This window comes from Rosa chinensis, chromosome 5 (assembly GCF_002994745.2).
Source record: "Rosa chinensis cultivar Old Blush chromosome 5, RchiOBHm-V2, whole genome shotgun sequence".
Taxonomy (NCBI): Eukaryota; Viridiplantae; Streptophyta; class Magnoliopsida; order Rosales; family Rosaceae; genus Rosa; species Rosa chinensis.
The window spans coordinates 59,626,246-59,645,351 of record NC_037092.1 but is presented as its reverse complement, the minus strand read 5'-3'; the positions used below and the strand labels follow the sequence as shown (position 1 = coordinate 59,645,351).

Sequence of the window (19,106 nt, the reverse complement as noted above, 5' to 3'; positions counted from 1 at the left end):
AAGTCATATGGTCAAAGGCACCAGAGTCAATAATCCATGTATCAGAACCAACAAAGTTAGAAACCTTTAAAGCCATACCAATCTTACCACGACCAGCTATAGAGGCTGTAGGAAGAGCCCCTCCTGCCGTATGATGATCTTGTCCAGCCACTCCATAGAAATCTGGTTCTTGAACCAATTGAACAGCAGCTGCTCTCGCCTTAGGACGATAACCTTGCTTTTTAGGTTTAAGATGCGGGTGTAGTTTCCAACAAGTCTCTCTAACATGGCCAATATCATTGCAATAAGAACACTAAGGATGAGGGCGGTGGGCAAAAGCTGGCGGAGGTCCTTGTTGATGAAGTGGGACCGAAGGCTGCTGTTGGAGGAAAGGTGTTGGTGCTTGAATGGCGAGGCTAGAAACTTCAACTTGTGCATGTTTGAGACTGTCCTGCTGAGATTCATCCTTACGAATATAGGTAAAAGCTGTGGTCAAGCTAGGAGGGTCTGGCATTCTAAGCAACTCTCCCTTGGCACTATTATGTGTTGCATCAAGTCCTCTCAAGAATGCATGAACCCGCTCAAGTTCCTTCTCTTTCTGGTACCATGCAATATCCTCCTGATTCTTGATCTTACAAGGACGCTTCTGATCAATTTCAGCCCACACATTCTTCAGCTTGGTAAAAAACACTGACACTGGTTGCCCATGCTGTTGCATTCCTGCAGCTTTGCACATCAGTTCATGAACCTGTATAAAATCAGACTCATTTGTATAGAGATCTCCCAGTGTCTTCCATATTGCCTCAGCGGTTTCACACTCCTCCACCATCTGTAGCACATCCTCAGTCATGGCTCGAAATAGAATTGACATTACAAACCCATCATCGTCTTCCCACTTAGCATAAGCTTCCACATCATCTGCACTAGGAGCCTTGATTGTTCCAGTCACATGCCCCATCTTGTGTATCCCACGGAGATAAACAGACATAATCTTCTTCCATGTTCGGAAATTGGTACCGGTAAGTTTGGTACCCCCAAAAGATCCACCTTCTGAGCTTTTTACAGAAACTTCAACCTTCTGGACCTCACTGATCTTAGAATTGGAACTCTGATCATCTTTCGTTTCTCCCATTGAAATAAGCAACAACAATGCAGACAAATCTCAAAGTAGGCAGCGGAAATAAGACAAACAGAAGGCTCCAAAAAATAATAGTAACAGATTTTTTTTTTTTTTTTTTTTTTTTTGTGGAACCTGTTAGAATTGACTGGGTTGACCGAGTTTGAGATGAGTTGACTCACTGACCGAGTTGGGGCGAGTTGACGAGTTGACTCACTGAGGAGCAAACCCGGTCTGATAGAGCGATGGAGAACGCTGACAATCTGGACGACGTTGGCTGAAGAACGATGTTGGGTGGACTGTAACTGGACTGGGCTGCGACGAATTGGACGGAGAAGAGTGACGGCGGTCCCTGAAGACGAAGCCGATCGAAGATGAGCGCCGGCGATCGTGAACTGAAGATGAAGCCGAGCTGGACGAGGATGAAGCCGATCTGGAAGGGAGACGGAGCCCGCGATCTGAACAGAGGGAGGCGGTCTGAACAGAGGGAGCCGGTGTGGCCGGGTGGACGGAGAGGACCTGGTTTGGATTGATAGGGAAAAAGCACCAGGTCAGTCTCTAAGGAGACGAAGACCAGTATTTGATGAAGACCGGAAAAAAAAGGCAAAACAAAACCCAAACAAAGGGGTTTAGTTATGTATAAGTGTCTCGAAAAAAAGAAAACTAACGAGACAAAGTCCTTTCGGATCTTTGCTCTGATACCAAGTCAAATATAAGAAGATTGAGAGAATGAATTGTCTGATATTCTATTCATCTCACTGTGGAGGTATATAAAGAAGATTACAAGAGTACAATAGGTAAGTATTAACTACGAAATAATTACAATATATTCTATTCCTAACGTTACGCTATGACTCACGCTAACAGATACTACTAGTGGTGCCTGGTGCAAGACGCTCATACAAGGCCTATGATACCAAATTATAGGTTCTTGAGCAATTAAAAGTAAAAGACATTTAAAAGAAATGCATTTCATTCATAGTTGCTCACAAAGGAGCCTATGTTTACAATCTAAAGGCTAGGGATCTTCTAAAATTGAGATCTCGTCACGTGGACAAGGACTACTGAATAGAAGAACAACATATCCCAACAAGATCGGAGACATAGAAATAGTATCAACAGTAGAAACGACTACATAAGAAATGGAAGCAAGCTGAGTCTTAGAAAAGAATTGTGTTACTTGTGCGGCTAGAAACTCCACTAGTATTTGGGATAACAGACGCAACATATCATTAATCTCCAGAAAACCCCACACAGTCGCCTATGCGGTGGTCTAGAAACCCATAGGTCTGGCCGTCTGGCAAAGGCCAACCACTTTCTCATATTTGAACCGAATTGTTATAGTGGTGTCGGAGGTGAATTCAAAAATCAATGGAAGGTGGGCTTGTTAGACACGAGACACCAACTACTGGCAGATGTGTACCCTAGCAGTGGAACCTTTGCGAATTCCCGGTTTGTCCAACTGGATCACGGTGCCAAACGTGACAACATTGATCCTATCATGAACAATGCTCCCTCTGCGCGTGAAAGAGGTTAGATTACCGGTATGACCAAATGACATTTTCTCCATATCAGACATAGCAAATGTTGCTGCCAAACGGGCTGAAACTTCGTCGGCCATCATAGCAAACAGTAGTACCAGAAACCGCGAAGCCCAAAAAAAAAAAAAAAAAAACCATAAATCTCCGAAATTCTCTCATTTTTATAAAATAATAGCAGAGACGATTGAGCACGAATAGCGGAAAAGACGGTCCCAAAAAGCGAAAACAAACAGACAAGAGCCCCCCACTGAAAGTGCGTTTCAAGTTTCACGATTCAGGTGCCATCAAGCAAGAAATATAAATTATACAACACCCGAAAAAGACGAAACTAACCCAGCCTCGACGCCCACCAATGCCCTCAACTCCCGGGACCGTTCGGTCATTTATCCTCACAAAACAAGAAGAGAGAGAAAGAGATAAGCTCAACAGCACTCTTGGGGGGGGCAGAGAGAGAGACAGAGAATGGCGACAGAGCAAGAGATATCGCAAGCTTTAGAAGCCCTGATCCACGCCTCCGACGCCCCGAAGTTCGCCACTCTAAACGACGTCGTGCAGCAGCTCGAGTCCAAGCTCGGCGGCCACGACCTCTCCCACAAGTCCGACTTCATTCGGGCCCAGATCCACTACCTTCTCCAATCCCACCCGCCACCAACTCCCCCTCCTCCCCAGCCTCAACCTCCTCCTAAAGACCATTTTGCCCTCCAGCAAAACCCCAATTACCACCCGCCTCCCTCCGCCTTCCAGACCTTCGCCTCCCACCCTCCTCAACTTCCTTCTCCCAAGCCCAAGCCCGAGCCCGAGCCCAGCCCTCCTCCCGTACCCGCATCCGTTTCCGCCTCCGACCCGCCGCCTAAGGATGGGTACGTGTCTCTTTCTTTCTACCAATTTTGCGCTTATTTTCTTACAAACTCCATACCCGGAAAATTGTGCATTTCCCTAGTCCATTTCCTTCCAATTTTGTTTGGGTTCGATCAAGTATTGTTATTTGGGCGGGAAATATGTTTAGGGCTACAGTTTTAGGTTGCATAAGTCTTCTGGTGGTCAAAATTTTCTTCTTACATTAATATTTATTAGTTTAAAGGCATTTTATCTTGTAGTGGGCTTAGTCTCCTGTTTCTGTTTAGTTTTAAGTTGTAAGTTAATGTGTTCATATGTCTTGATTAGAAAGCAGAATGCTTGTCCTTTACGTACCCAAGTCATATTAAAGTGGAACGACCAAAGCTTGAAACTTGTAAAGATTGATGAACTTTATGTGAATTATGTTTTGGGTTGCACGCAAATGACGGGAAAAGATGCTTTTAACCAATGTTGTTGTGATTGTATGTTTAGTAATTTTATGTTTCGGAATTTTGTCATTATGTTGCAGCGCTAAACCTAAACCAAAGAGAAAAGGAGGCCCAGGGGGTTTAAACAAACTTTGTGGTGTTTCGCCTGAACTACAGGTCATTGTTGGCCATCCAACTCTTCCGAGGACTGAGGTTCAAGCTCATTCGTCATTGCTATTTATCAGAGTTTGTATATTAACTTCCAGGAGCTTTGACTTATTTATGTATTTTTTTTGTTTTGTTTAATTGAGTTCAGATTGTGAAGCAACTGTGGGCTTACATAAGAAAACACAACCTCCAAGACCCCGGTAACAAGAGGAAAATTATTTGCAATGATGAGCTGCGGTTGGTTTTCGAGACAGACTGTACTGATATGTTTAAGATGAACAAGTTGCTGGCTAAACATATCATTGCACTTGAACCTTCAAGTATGTATTTGGTGAAACAGTTCCTTCTTCGTGTGTGCTGTCACACATTTGTGTCTCTGTGTTATATGTTATGCTTGTAAAATTGGATGCATATCTAAGGACTTGGTGTCTTGGTGCTGTCAGAACAGCCAGTTCCCAAGAAGCCCAAGGTTGTCGCGGACTCTGGAACAAAGAGTTCCCAGTCAGGTCCTTCTGTGATAATATCTGAAGCACTTGCAAATTTTTTTGGTGTTGGTGGGAGGGAGATGCTCCAGTCTGAGGTTTTGCAACGAATATGGGAATACATAAAGGTCAACCGTCTGGAGGTATTTTCAGTCCCCTGCTCTTGCCCTCCAATGAAAAAAAAAACGCAATAATTATTTTTTTATTTTTTTTTAGCTTACATTGGTCTTGTTTATAACTAAGGTTGGTAACAATAGCTTAATCTTTGTTCCATTGTCTTTATTTAGTCAGAAACAGTGGTTCTGTAGTGTCAGTTCATTCATCTTATGCAAGATTAATCTCCAACAAAAAAAATGCAATTTTTGGTTTTTTATAGCTTATAATGGTCATGTTTCAGCTACATTTCTGAATGTCTGTACTGATTTTATATATTTAATGTATCTAAAATTAAGGTTGATAACAAGACCTTAATACATTGTCTCTGTTAGCATCTGCGAACTTAGTTTGAGCATTTAAAGGGATGAAAATTTGCGCCCTACACTTAACAGTATAGATGTTGGCCAAAGTTGTTTTACAGGTCTAGTTATGATTTTTTTGTTAGGCTGTTCTTATCCTGTAATATTGAAACCTTGTAAGTTCACAAATTATTAATGGTTGCAATCTGGGGTATTTACCTTTTTTTTTTCTTTTTTTTTTTTTTTTATTTCCCTCTCTCTCTCTCTCCCATCTTTGAATACATCTTTAGGATCCTCTGAATCCAATGGCTATTCTATGTGATGCAAAGCTTCAAGATATCTTTGGTTGTGAAAGCATCTCTGCATTGGGAATACCTGAAGTGTTGGCACGTCATCACATATTCAGGAGATCATGATAGGTCTGTAAACGTGCTTTTTGTTTTTGTTTTTTCTTTTTTTCTTTTTTTCCTCGAGCAAGTTCTTGGATGTTAAGTTTATTGTAGTTTTCCTGATCATGTTCTTTTACCAGATAATCTAGGCATTGACATATCTGTCCAACTTATTGTACGAGAGTGTACCTAAACAAATGGTTCAGATTTTATATTATGTTCTGAAAAGTGAACATTTCACACCCCTTCCAACTTTCCAACCATAACATGTTCTTCCTATTACGAAGAGAATGTTTATATTCTTGAATTCAAATGACATGTTGTAATTGCATTGCTTTGAGAGGCTGTCAGCTTTTAGTTTGACACTCTACTCTTATTTTCGTGATTGTTCATTCGTACATGTCTTGATTCAACTACCTGATGTAGACATTTAGCTGTTGTCATTATTTGATCCATCCTTCACTACTTTTCTTATTACTGGTCCAGAATAATTAACACAATGTTGGCCATTGCTTTGCAGTTGTAGGTCTACGACGTGGTAACTCATGCGCCGATGTTGGGACAAAGTGATACAGTTCTTGATGTCATGTACCTTCTGTGAGCTTGTATGTACGTCATGTTCTTAGCTGTTGTTTGTAAGTAAAGGACAATGAAATTGTAATATGTCTTCATGGGGGTTCTTATTTTCTGAATGGCCCCATGATTTGTATGACTTGGCCTGTTAGGGTAGGGTGAGCCGCTAAGCTTATGGAGTTTCTAACACAGCAGTGTAAAATAGGAGACGGTAGAAAATAAAAGCTAATGTAAGATTGACTCATTCTTAGTAATGAAAGTGTTTATTTAGTTAGTACCCAGCAGCTTCCTTTCAAGTTTTGGCTTTGGACTACACATGAAATGCTTATTCAAGTGTTGAATTCTCGGAATGTCTTTTAAAGTTTCATGTGGGGAATGATACTATTGATTACATGTATCAATTACGTACATATACAGCTTAGTTGATTTGTCTTACTTTAGTTTTCATCGTTTTGGCCCTTTATATATATATATATATATATATATATATATATATATATATATTTATTTATTTATTCTTCCGTTAGGCCGTGACTAAGTAAAACAAGAATTTGCAATAGAAAAGTAACAAGTATGCGTGTGAGATCCAAAACGGTGGATTGATTGATCAAGCCCTCTTTTGTTCTTTGTTATGCTTCTTGTGTCCCGTGACTGAGCTCCTACCGACTAGGCTCACATGGCGCACATAGCTTTGCCAGAGAATATTTAAAAATCAGGATCTCTCTGCTATAAATCAACTTCCAGATTGGAGAGGAATGTACTAAATCAGCTTAATCAGGCAATAGTTAAAAAGAATGGCAAGGTTTAGTGGAGCTTTGTCGCAATGGGTGATGGTAGTTCTGTTGATTGCACTGCTGGAGGGAGCCCATGCTGTCTCGATATGTAACATCGACTCTGCACAGCTCAACTATTGCCGCCCATCAGTGACCGGCAAGTCACCAAGACCGCCATCAAAGAAATGTTGTGGTGTTGTGCACCAAGCCAACTTGCCCTGCCTGTGCAACTACAAGGCAGTCCTCCCTTCCTTTGGAATCGACCCTGCACGAGCAATGGCATTGCCTAAGAAATGTGGCATGAAAACACCACCTGAATGCGGTAAGATGCCAAATGTTATTGTCACAATGCTGTAGGAAGGATCTCAATATTACACGCCCTTTTGACTGCAGTTTTAGATTCTAACTTTCCTTTTCTTGTTTTATTGCAGTGGCTTGAAGCACTGAGGTTGCAGTGACTTCAACAATTGTGTGATCTTACTATTTCCCTATTTGTTTGTGGTTCTGTGTAGTCATGAAATCGATCTTTATAGTACCATCTGCATGTTTAAAACATGTATATCCTGTTTGTATTTCTGTATTTGCTGAATGTAATTGGTTAAGTGTCACTATTCCCTATATAATGGAATGACAATAACATGGTTGTCAATGAAAATCGGGATCGTCACTGTTTGTCATCTACCTGCCTGCGTTTCACCAAATGGTTCTATTTTGGAAATCATGAAAAAGTCTCTTTCATATTTGCATTTCTGCTCGGACTCCATTGACACCCAAAGGTGGAAATAGTTATCAAAAATCCATGTAGTTGGCTCTAGTTCCAAATCTATGAACAGCGTTTGCTGTTTGCAAGTAACATTCAGCTGTATTAGAGTCTGACAGATATAATCGCCAGTTTGTTTACACAAAACATAAGCAGTTAACATCAGATACTCCTAGCACATCAGCACAAAATGTGTCAAAACAGGAGAAGTATACTCGCACAGTGCTAGAAATTAAGCAAAATTTAGCATATTCAGAATAAGCTGATCTGCCACTTCTACCATTAATGACATGGTTGTGTTTTCTTGGAACACTTTGAACTCATCCCCCTGATTTACTTATGATGAAGTCGCTCATTTAACAAGTAGACTGCTTACTAACTGGCCGGCCCCCCAAATAGGGGTCTCATATAGGCGTCATCGAACCTCCTCCAGTAAGAATGTATCGCGTACACAGGCCTCTCCATCAACATAGACAAATTATCCTTTGCACGACTTATATTGGTAGCAGTAGATTCATCGAAGGAGAGCAGAGGCAGGTTTAAGTCCTCCCCAACGTCCTTTGATACGTTGCGACTGATGGGCTTAGTTCCAACATGGGGAAGCAGATAACTTATAAGTGGCTTCGTCAGAAAGCCAAAGACCTAAAATCAAATTGAAGGTATAATAATCACCTGGATAGGTAAGAACTCATGCTTGAAGAAATGGTAAAGAAATTCACAATAGGAAAACAACTTGCATACCACTGTACTGAAGAGAACAACTATTATTGTGTTTGTAATCATCATTGCATTGATTGGATCCAATGTGACCCCAGAGTATGTGAACTTCACGTGTTGAAAGAAATTCCGAGTGATATAATGAGTACAGTTATTTATGTTAAAGTAATTACATTCAAGCATATCTGTGTAATAGAAAGAGGTACGCATGCCTGTTTGAAAGCCAAAGCAATGGAGACAGCTCCTCTTATTAGCCCAGCCCACCATATGATTATCTGCATTAAACGTATATCAAGTCAAAAGCAAATGATCATGAATCATTCTTAATAATATCAAAAGGTTATTGACTAAGTGGGAATTGCTGACCTGGTGTCTGAATGAAAGTGAACATCTTCTCGAGGCTCGTCTATTCATGTAATTGGAGAATGCAGAGAGAGGGAATACAAAGGCAGCACGTCCAAGCAATATTAGTAAGAGTGTCATACTATAGATCCCCATTGAAGCCCCAAAACTGCAAGAAATAAGAAGCTTGGGCATTAATTCATAAAATACACCAATAATTGTTTTTTAGTTTGAAGCATTCCTGAAAAGATGCTAGTAAGTGCAACATCACTTCAATCAACCTAGTTTAATTTCTATGCTTGATCGTCACTAACATGCTGTGTTTTAGACATTAGTAGTTTAGTACTCCTAGTTCTTATACAGAACAATGTCCTAATATCAAATATTCAGTAGTAAAAAACAAAGGGGGCTAAGATAGAGCAGGTTGATATTAGTGACTTCAATAACACCTATAGATGTAACTGCATTCAATCGGGAGAAAGAGTACCTCAACTTGGTTAATTTCCACTTCTCAATGTCAAGAGCATCCATTCCGACATAAAGAAATATGAATGTTTCTGCAATAAATGACATCATTGCAAATACATGCCTAAAAAAGAGAACGTAAGACCAGTAAGATGAAGTAGTATTCATTGAATAGAATATTCCGTAAAAATACAAATTGAATATACAAGAAGTAACAGTTATTCAAAATTCCAAAAAATCTGTCCATACATGCCTGGTTGTGATTCTTGAACTTTCAGTGACATTATGCCAAGCATAGTGTGACATGACAATCCCACAGAAGAAAACAGTGAGGATTCCACTCAGGTCTAACAGCTGCATACACGTCAAGTAAAATTAAGGAGGTTTTCAGCTATACATAGTGAATGAGAACCAAGAAACCATGTATTTTTCTTCACAAACTAAGAAATGACTGTGGCAAGTACTCAAGTAAAATAAAATATGCACCATAAATTGGATAATCTTTGTAGTACAATTTGTTACCTCAGCCACCATGTAAGACAGATAGGCCATTAGAACCACTAAAGAAACCTCCCGAATGCTTGAATGCCTGTATTTGAAATTTTGAATTAAAAACTTGGATTCACAAAACATATATCGCATATACTTTTTATCTGAACAAACAATTTATTAACAGGCTAACCTTCCAAAGCATAAGGTTTTAAGGGAATATGCTGTCACAAGTCCGAACTGAAAATTGGACAAGAAAAGAATACAATCACCAAATGCTGTAATTTTGAAACCAGATAACTTGGCATAATATATATTCTGCGGATATAATGATTAGCAAGATCAGGTCATTGGTTGCATAGTAGATCCATGTTGCAGACTTTCATATTATACTTACTGCAACTCCAAGAGCAGTGCTTGTTGAGAACAGGTAAAGGAAATCTCCAATGACACGCAGTCCAATCCCGCTATTAAGCTTATTAACATCAATCTTCTGAACTGCATTGAATAGGACAACTGATGTTGCATCATTCACCACTCCTTCCCCAAAGACTAAGCTGTACAGTAAAGGAGTTTCATCTTGATGAAGAACCTACATTTGGATATAATATTTCAGCACATCCAAATATGGGAGTGGCTGGCCCAAATTAAATGAAAGAAAACATATAAGACATGATAAACCTGCAGCGTACAGACTGTATCAGTTGATGAAAATATTGTTCCTACAGCTGTACCAAAACGAAAGATTCATGTGCAACCGAAAGTTATCAGAAAGATTATATCATTGTACATAGGATATCAGTAGCTGTTCATGTCATATATCTGTCAACAATGTTCTGAGTTCTGACCGAGATAGTCTCGTGCGTTCAGGCCAACGAAGCCCGACTTAGGAAATAGGAACCAGGCACCTATGTGAAAAGTAACATGCAGAAATATTTTAGAAGAGAACTTTACACAAACCATGACAGTGCAGACTACAATTAGAAGTAGGAAAGAATTTGAGGAATTGACAATAAAATAATATAAATATCCATATACTATTACCAGCTGTTATGACTAACGTTGAAATGAAAACGCCAATCACCCCAAACAACATGATAGTTAAGAAATTTTGAAAGAACTGTTTCTTCTTGACCTGAAACCTGGTATGGTCAGCAAACCCGGTAAGTGAATATCTTCTACGAAGACAAAAAAAAAAAAGGGATTATAAGCCATAAGGAAGATGAAATTACCCGGCATTAAATATAATAGGCGGCAGGAGATATATAAAGAACAACTCTTCATTAAATGTCAGAATGTGAGAACTTTTCCCATTGCTCACGAGCAAGATTATGATCCCAGTTAGCAGTCCCTGATTGCAAAATGAATTCAACATTATAAGACACTATTTGATAGAACTTGCCATTTCAATGGCCCCTTATATTTTTCATCGATCATCTAAATGGCAGAAAATAAGCTTATGAAAATTTTCCGGAGGGATAATGCTAAAGACTTATTCAACCTTCCTCACATCTATATCGTCTATAAAGCCAGGTAGTGGATAGAAAATCTAACAAGCTACCAAGAGTAGCCGAGGGTTATTCAACATCATATAAGCATTTCATGACCAGGTTACTGTATCACAAAAAGCTTAAGTACTTATTGCGCAGACTAAGAAAATGGGGGGTTCCAATTGAAATGGTTGCATATTGGAGCTTACTCTGAGAACACTGTTGATCGAGCTCTACCTTCTAAATATAGCATTAACATTTTCTATATTGCTATTTGTACCCGTTAACCAAAATAAAACTTCAGAAGACAGAATCTGAAAATGGAATTAGAGACCAAAAGTGAAGAATGTTTACGATGAAAATGGCGGTAATGGATTCATTAACCCATCGATTTTCTTCAAGCAAGTGTCCGACGACTAAGCAAATACAGAGAACCGCCACAAAAAGTGAGATTGGTACCACCTGAGCATGGTCATGAGCTAAGTTCTTTGCGAAATCATATAGTTCTGCCATTATAGTTTTGCTTTATCCAGCAACCACCTCCGGCATTCCACAGGACTACGTCGTATAGATGTAACCTTATATCCACTGGGCACCGGCTGCAGAAAGAGAGACGAGAGCTGACAGGGAGAGGGTTTGTGCTGTTGGCTGTTAGCAGGAGGGGTTGACACGTGTGGAAACTGCATGGCAAACTGACACGTGCCAAAGGGGCTTTTAGGATCAAGCTAGGGAATTGCAAATATATGGTGATTGAAACAGCGGAATGTCATTTTGCTCTGAAGCATGAGAATGGCCCTGATTCCGAGCTATTGATCTATTACGAAGCTCCAATAATTATTATTCAAATTGCAGAATGTGTAATTGCAGAGAGAATTGTGTTGTATTATTGATAATATGAGCTTTTTATATAGGGAATTACAGAGTACAACAAAGGTAATAGTATCTGATCATAACTAAGATATCTAGAACCTTCTCCTATTACAACTCTAACACTAAACCATTGTTTGGAGAGGCACACATAATGTCGACATCTTTCAACACTCCCCTTGTGCCGCTCAAACTTGGTGATAACGCTTTAATCGTTGCCTCGTTAAAAACCTTGTCAGGTAACAAAAACCCTATGGGACAAAAATAACTCTGGTCGAATGACAAAAAGAGCACAACATGTCCTTCACTCTTTAAGATCGAACATGTAGACATCATGCCTCCCCCTGATGTCAATATCTCCCCCTGATTGCTATAATCATGGGAGTTCGGATAACTTTCTCAAGCTGATGCTCTTCACATGTTTCTCGAATGTGGATTTTGGTAACGACTTAGTAAATAAGTCCGCTACATTATCTTCTTATCAGATTTGGTTCACTTCAATATTTAGAAGTGTTTGTTGTTGTTGATTGTAAAAGAACTTAGGCAATATATGTTTGGTGTTGTCGCCCTTGATGAAACCTAATTTCATTTGCTCAATACAGGCTGCGTTATCTTCATAAATGCATGTAGATTCATCTGTGGTAGACTTCAAACTACAAGTTCCTCGAATGTGTCTAACTACAGACCTTAGCCATATGCATTCTCGCACAGCTTCATGTAGAGCAATAATCTCTGCATGATTTGAGGAAGTAGCAACAATAGTCTGCTTTGTAGACCTCCAAGATATCGTAGTGCTTCCCATGGTAAAGACATAACCCATTTGGGAGCGACCTTCGTGAGAGTCAGAGAGATACCCTACATCAGCAAAATCCATCAAAACATCATCATCGTTTTGATGTAAGGGAGGAGGATGGGTGGCCGGCGGCTTTGCCGATCACGGCGTCTTGGACGGTGCCACTTGGGCTAATGAGATCCATTCTCATTCTTCCGTCTTCTTTTCTCTCTGTAGGGATAGAACAATCCCATATCTATCATACATTTTAAGTAACGAAAGATTGTCTTTATACCAGTCCAATAGCGTTGCGTTGGCGCAAGGCTACATCTAGCCAACAAGTTCATAACAAATGAGGTGTCCGGTCTTGTATTGTGTTAAGTACAATAATGCGCCTATTACACTTAGGTAAGACACTTCTGCTGATTAACATGTCTTCGTCATCATCCCTGTGACGAAACGTATCCCTCTTAGGGTCAAGACTACGGACGACCATGGGAGTGCATCTTTGACTTTATCAAAATGCAAAGCATTTATTGACACGGTATACAAATTCTAAATCTAGACAAAACCGTGTTCTCCCAAGGTCCTTCATCTCAAAACTCGGATTTCAGGTGTTCAGCGGTTTCCCTTAACTCTCAAGGGTTCCAATTATGTTTATCAACATAAACCGTGACAATTGCAAATCCAGAACTTGTCATGAAAACGCAGGGGCATAGTTCATCATATCCCTTCCCAATCAAGTAGTCACTTTAGTGAGCGTTTCACCCTCATTGAAAACACTCTCCGTGGTTAAGAGCCCTTGATTTGGGTAAATGAAGTCCACAAGAACCTTCATTATATTCCGTATCTAGATCCCTATAAAGATACGTAGTGACCACATTCGTAAGCTGCATGTTCAGTTATTTGGAAACTACCAAACTGACAAGGTAGTGCAGTGCAATGACATCCATTACGAGATAGTATGTCTTCTCATAGTTGATTCCAGAGCGTTTTGTGAGAAGCCTTGCTCCATAAGGTGAGATTATCATCTCTTTTTCTCATCACGCTATCTCACGAAAACCTATTAATGTCAACAGGTTTATGTTAGGAGGTGTTGGCATCTCAGGCCCGAAATCCTTCATCTTCGTTAGTGAACCCAATTCAACCTGGATTACATCTTTCCATTTATGCCAATTTTCTCTATGTTGGCATTCTTCAACGGAGTAAGGTTCGATGTCATTGGTCTCAATAATTCCACGTCTTCATGTACACTAGTGTAATTCGTAGAGATCTCTATATTTTTAGGAATTGGTTCTAAAATTGAGGTGTCCCCCAACGATGTCTCTTGGACATAACCACAATCCAAAATATTCTCATGAGACGGATTTTGAGTATCAATGATCAATGGATCAAGTTGTGCCAAACTCGCTCTCTTCCTAGGCCGAGAATCCATCTAACCTATGGGTCTCCTACGCTTTCTAGAGGAATCCATGGCCTATGAAGCCATTATGCCACCTTGTGGCGTCACCATACCACCATCCATGGTAGTGGTGCCATACCCATCTCCTCTAGGTGACACCATGTCCTCCTGTGGGGACATCAATCCTTGCAGACATGTTTGCAGCAGGTATATGTGATCTCGTCACTTTTAGGGGATCAAGATGAGACATAGCGGGGACAGACCATGATAATTCCTATCGTTCCTGTTGAACATTGACGTTCTAATCTCCCCCTAACGACGGGAAGACTGTCTCATCAAAGTGACAATTCACAAATCTAGCGAAAAAAAGAGATCGCTTGTCAAGGGTTCTACATAGCGGACTTATAGTTGGAGATTTATGTCCAACACAAATATATATATATATATATATATGCATTTGTTGCAACAACTCATGTTGATGCGTTGTGGCAGCACAATTGGCACATAAACCGCACACTCAAATATGCATAAGTACGAGATATTAGACTTGAACCTAGTCACTAACTGTAAGGCAAATAAAAGTTGAGTGGCTGTTATGAGTCGTAGACGAATTAGCATAGCTGCATGTGATATTGCATAACCCAAGAGGAAATATTGGTGCGCATTACTAAAGTTCGGGCTACCATCGTAGTCTTTTAATGGTGGCTTTTCCGCGAGACCGATTGGGTGTGTACATAGGAATATGATACTTGATATCAATACCCAATGATATGCAATAGTCATTGAAAATTTTCGATGTAAACTCTCTAGCATTATCAAGTCAAATTGACTGAATGAGATGATCTGGGTAGTGAGCCCGTAGCCATATGTTCTGGGCTAGGAGTTCATCATAAGCAGCATTAGAGTGGATGATGGCGCGACACATGACTAGCGTGTCCGCACATTAACCAACACCATAAAACATCTAAGCAATCCGCAAGTTGGTTGAATCGATCCACAAAATCCCCTTGGATTCTATGTAAGAATGGAATTATTTCTTTAGTGTCCTTTGCATAGGATGGTCTTGATCTTAAAAAAAAGGCTTTACAAAATGAAAGATTGGCCTTAAAATCAACCAATGAAGGTTTTGGTTGAGCCAGAATGTCACAATTTACTTTGAGAAGTAGAGAGAGGAGCCAAGTCTCCATACATGGGGTCAATGCCATGTATTGGCCGCAGGGTGTAGGCAGTGTCAGCCATGTGTGGCCAGTCTTGCACAATCATGACGCCATGAGGCTCATGCGCAGCTCCTCGAACCAATTCTTGGTTCTTACTTCTTTTCGTTCTGAAAAATGGATGTTCGTGTGAAGTCATTAATACACGGATCATCATTTCATGACCTGGGTGTCCCAAACGGTCATGCCAAAGTCTATATGTGTCAGAATCTCATAAATCATCTCTCATGACATGATTGGATTCAATGACTCGAATAGTGGTTGCATACAACCCACTAGAGCGACGCATAAGTTTCTCTAATACTCGTTTATATCCGTAATCATTATAGGTGATGCAAAGGAACTCTTGTCCATTTTCACAATGTATTTCCACATGAAAGCCATTGGCTCTTATATCTTTCAAATAATAAAGTTCAAATTAAGATATGTCCAGGACATTAAGTAAAAGAATCGACACTTTATTAATAGCCAATGATTACATCAAAGTTTCCAAAAATCTAATCCAAAATAAAGAACATCAAATTTAGACAAATTGTAGTCACTCAGTCCGTTTGGTAACTCCAATCAAATATGACTAGGAAAGTAGAGAGAGATGTTGGTGGAGCGAGGCTCTCTTAAGTACCACTAATCTCAATTACTTTCGTAGACATCATATTTCATTGAGTGCGCCACATGAGAAAGAGTTAATACAATTGTCATTTATTGACTAAGGCATATTGCCATTACAAAATTCTTGAAAAATAAAAGGATTATTCTAATCAAAGTCTGCGGCATCCTTGTGCACTTCATCTCCATATTTGAAGTCCTCTATAGTGAGATTGATATCTTCACCATCTTCTTCTTCTGCAAGGTATACTTCTTGCTCCCTCAGGTCCCTGTATGCCCTGTATCTTGCAGCAAGTTGCTCGCTTGCCTTGCATTGCTTGAACCAATGCTCACTTGATCCACATCGATGATACACATCATTGTGGTTTCCTCCCTTTAATTGAGGTGCACGTTGTGGGTGTTCCCTAGAAGAGTTGGCGCCACCACTACGGCCAGGGATACCATGACCACCTCTCTCACGTGTGGCATTGCCACCACTGGTATCCACACCAAACTTGCGGTTTCCTTCCTTGTTAGGGCGGTTATATGGACCCAAACGTCCCTCATGTCCCATTCTTAGGGTTCCGCTCCTTGCGCCCTCCTTTGGGTGCATTATAATTCTCCTCATGAACGCTCTTAGTTCCAATAGGCCTTGAATTATAATTCCTCATGAGTATGTTATCATGTTTCTCAGGTACAGATATAACATTGATAAGCTGATGAAACCTCGTGATCCGTCCAGCATTGACCTCAATACGATATTGCTTTGATACCACAATGGCTGAAACGGGGAAGGTGGTTTTCTCAATTAGCTCTTGCTCTGTGACAGATTGTCCACAAAATCTCAACATAGATTGTAGGTGAAAAGATTCTGAATTATATTCATCAACAGACTTGAAGTGTTAGGTCCATAATTACCTAGTAATTATTCCCTTAATCTTGCACTTTTGCTTAACCTTTGTTTTTATTTATATATATTTATTATTTTTTCCTTATCATGCTAGGAAATAATGGAAAGGCTTGGAAATGCCCTAAAAACTCAACTTTAGCACATTTTCCTACTCCGGCTAGGAGAAACCAAGCTAGGCAATGAAAGAGGAGCGGTAAACTGACCAAATGAACTCTAAATGAGTTGAAACTTCCCATATATATTCTAGACATCCTAAGGATAATTTTGTATGAAGAGTGCAAGAGCTAGTTCGTTGTGGAAGGCTTTCAAATAATCGTTCCAAGTTTCAGACTAAAAGATGAAAACTGTAAAACCGGACCTGTACGGATTCCGGCAGAATTTCCGGCCAAACCAAGGCGAACTAAGCTCTAAAATTTTATCTAGATGATCTACACGTATGGAGGAACATTTGGTATGAATAAGTCAAAGGCCAATTCCGAACTCTCGATGGAGATTCAATTGAAGGAAAAAAGGAGAAGAAAGTGCGCAAACTGACAAAAAATGGGTCAACGGTGGTCAACGCCGGATTTCGGACACATTTCCGGCCGAGTTGGCCGGCCGAGAACATGTGTGGAGGACAGGAAAGAGCTTATTAGGGTTAGAGACTTTAGGTGGGAAGACTTTAGGTCTAGATTATTTTGAAATTCAAAAGTTGAAAGATGACAAGTGGTTCAATTCTTACATCTTACACCTTTGTCTCCCATTTATTACCTTGTTCCCCTACACAATGACCCTTCTACCCTTATTTTTTCTTCTCCACCAAAATATCTATAGGCTTTCTAGGTCATTTCTATGTGGAGTTAAAAACTAGATCCACATTTTGTGCTTACACATTTGTCAATCACATCTAGCCCTTCATTCCTTTTGATCTCCACCTTTGATTTGAATTGCCTTGACCTTTAAATAGCCCTTCCTCTCTCCCCAAAACCGTGCTCCCCCTTGGCTCCCTCATTTTGGAGCATCAAAATCTCTCTTTTGTTTAGTTTTAGGTTAGTTTTTCATACCTTGTACATAGTTTTTGAGTTTTGTGTAAGAGAAAGGTGTGTAGCCACTTGGGTTTCACCAAAACCAAAGTTTCTACACACTTTGATCAATCACTTCTCTTGTTTCTCACACATTCAAGTCTTGTTCTTACTTTGTTCTTGAGATTTTGTGGATTTGTATAGTGATTTGGGTTCTAGAAACCGAAATCCCTATATTTTGAAGCATTTCTCTTCTCATATAGCATCTAGGAGGCAAGGGAGACATCTTGTGCTTTTGGTTTGGCTCCAAAAAGAGCCAAACCCATGGGTATATCACTTGTTCTCCACTCTTTGCTCTCTTTTATTTGTTATTTATGATGTTTATGGCTTGTAATTGTATAAATATGAGTTGTGAGTAGTTGAATTTGGGGTTAGGGCTTAGCCCTAGCCAAACTTGTGCACAAAACAATGTAATCTTTATGTTCTTTGATGTTTTTGCATGTTTTGAATCTTTTGGCTACTATACTTTCATGTATCCTAAGTGTGTTTATAGATTTATCACCTAGAAGCATGCTTTAGGAAATTAATTAATCGGAAACATGAACTTGATAAACTCTTGATTCCGTGAGCATGTGTAGCTAAATAGGTGGTGGCTTAGCTTATTCTTACGGAAAGAACTAAGTTGCTTGAATTTCTTACCTTGAAATTAAAGCATGATGTTGTGAGTTTAGGTTCCGGAAGAATTTAGGCTTACGGCACCATAGGCCATTTAGGATCCGGAAGATTTGAATGGTATAAAGGTTGTGTAATTTAGCTTTGCTTCAAAAGAGATTGTTAAATTGCATGACTAGTTGGTTTCTTGGTAGCTTCACCAAAGCACTAAGGGGAAATTGATCAAAACATGTTGTTACATTAATTTGGGGTTATATTATGTGCGTGATTAAGGTTAGGTGTGATGTCTAAGTCTCTATTTCTCTCTTACATCAAAGTCTCTATTTTTATTTGCTTACTTTATTTTTTTGCAACTTAATTTACTTCTTAATAATTAAAATCAACAAAGCCGATTCACCACTTTATCATTGTAAATATCATTATTGATAGTTTTGGCCTCCAAATGGCTGAGACTATTAATTTGTAAAAAGATAGACTGACATGTGTTTTCTAGGTTTATTTTCACGGTAATCTAATTAGGGTAGAGTTACTCAATCCCTTGGGTACGATACTCTTACTTTTCCCCTTTACTAAAACTTGACCTCCTAATCTTGGGAGTAGGTAACATCACACAAATTGCACATATTTTCACACTCGTGATGCCACCAACATGAAGTTAGCGAAGCGCAGATTGTTCCA

The 19,106-nt window shown here is 39.7% G+C and overlaps 3 protein-coding genes across 5 annotated transcripts; 2 read left to right on the top strand and 1 right to left on the bottom strand.

Annotated features, from left to right (window-relative positions):
• The first annotated feature begins 3,055 nt into the window (after positions 1-3,055).
• On the top strand, positions 3,056-6,246 carry LOC112166371 (protein diaphanous homolog 1). 3 transcript variants are annotated; one of them, XM_024303210.2, is made up of 6 exons: positions 3,056-3,497; positions 4,004-4,115; positions 4,219-4,390; positions 4,514-4,695; positions 5,298-5,426; positions 5,917-6,246. In XM_024303210.2, the coding sequence occupies exons 1-5, from the start codon at positions 3,100-3,102 to the stop codon at positions 5,421-5,423; spliced, it is 990 nt and encodes a 329-aa protein (XP_024158978.1). In that variant the 5' UTR covers positions 3,056-3,099; the 3' UTR covers positions 5,424-5,426; positions 5,917-6,246. The 3 variants fall into 3 exon arrangements, with proteins under 3 accessions (XP_024158978.1, XP_024158979.1, XP_024158980.1); XM_024303211.2 differs by lacking the exon at positions 5,298-5,426; XM_024303212.2 differs by lacking the exons at positions 5,298-5,426; positions 5,917-6,246 and having other exon boundaries at positions 4,519-4,660.
• A 463-nt stretch (positions 6,247-6,709) lies between these two features.
• LOC112166370 (putative lipid-transfer protein DIR1) lies at positions 6,710-7,423 on the top strand. Its single transcript, XM_024303209.2, has 2 exons — positions 6,710-7,064; positions 7,174-7,423. Exons 1-2 carry the CDS (start codon positions 6,764-6,766, stop codon positions 7,179-7,181), a joined length of 309 nt encoding a protein of 102 aa, XP_024158977.1. The 5' UTR covers positions 6,710-6,763; the 3' UTR covers positions 7,182-7,423.
• A 411-nt stretch (positions 7,424-7,834) lies between these two features.
• LOC112166369 (sodium/hydrogen exchanger 4) lies at positions 7,835-11,573 on the bottom strand. The gene is made up of 14 exons (XM_024303208.2): positions 11,360-11,573; positions 10,748-10,866; positions 10,560-10,657; positions 10,364-10,423; positions 10,197-10,243; positions 9,913-10,107; positions 9,709-9,755; positions 9,549-9,615; positions 9,280-9,380; positions 9,049-9,150; positions 8,586-8,730; positions 8,432-8,494; positions 8,244-8,327; positions 7,835-8,144 (listed from the first exon to the last, which is right to left on the bottom strand). Exons 1-14 carry the CDS (start codon positions 11,516-11,518, stop codon positions 7,878-7,880), a joined length of 1,554 nt encoding a protein of 517 aa, XP_024158976.1. The 5' UTR covers positions 11,519-11,573; the 3' UTR covers positions 7,835-7,877.
• Positions 11,574-19,106: the final 7,533 nt, after the last annotated feature.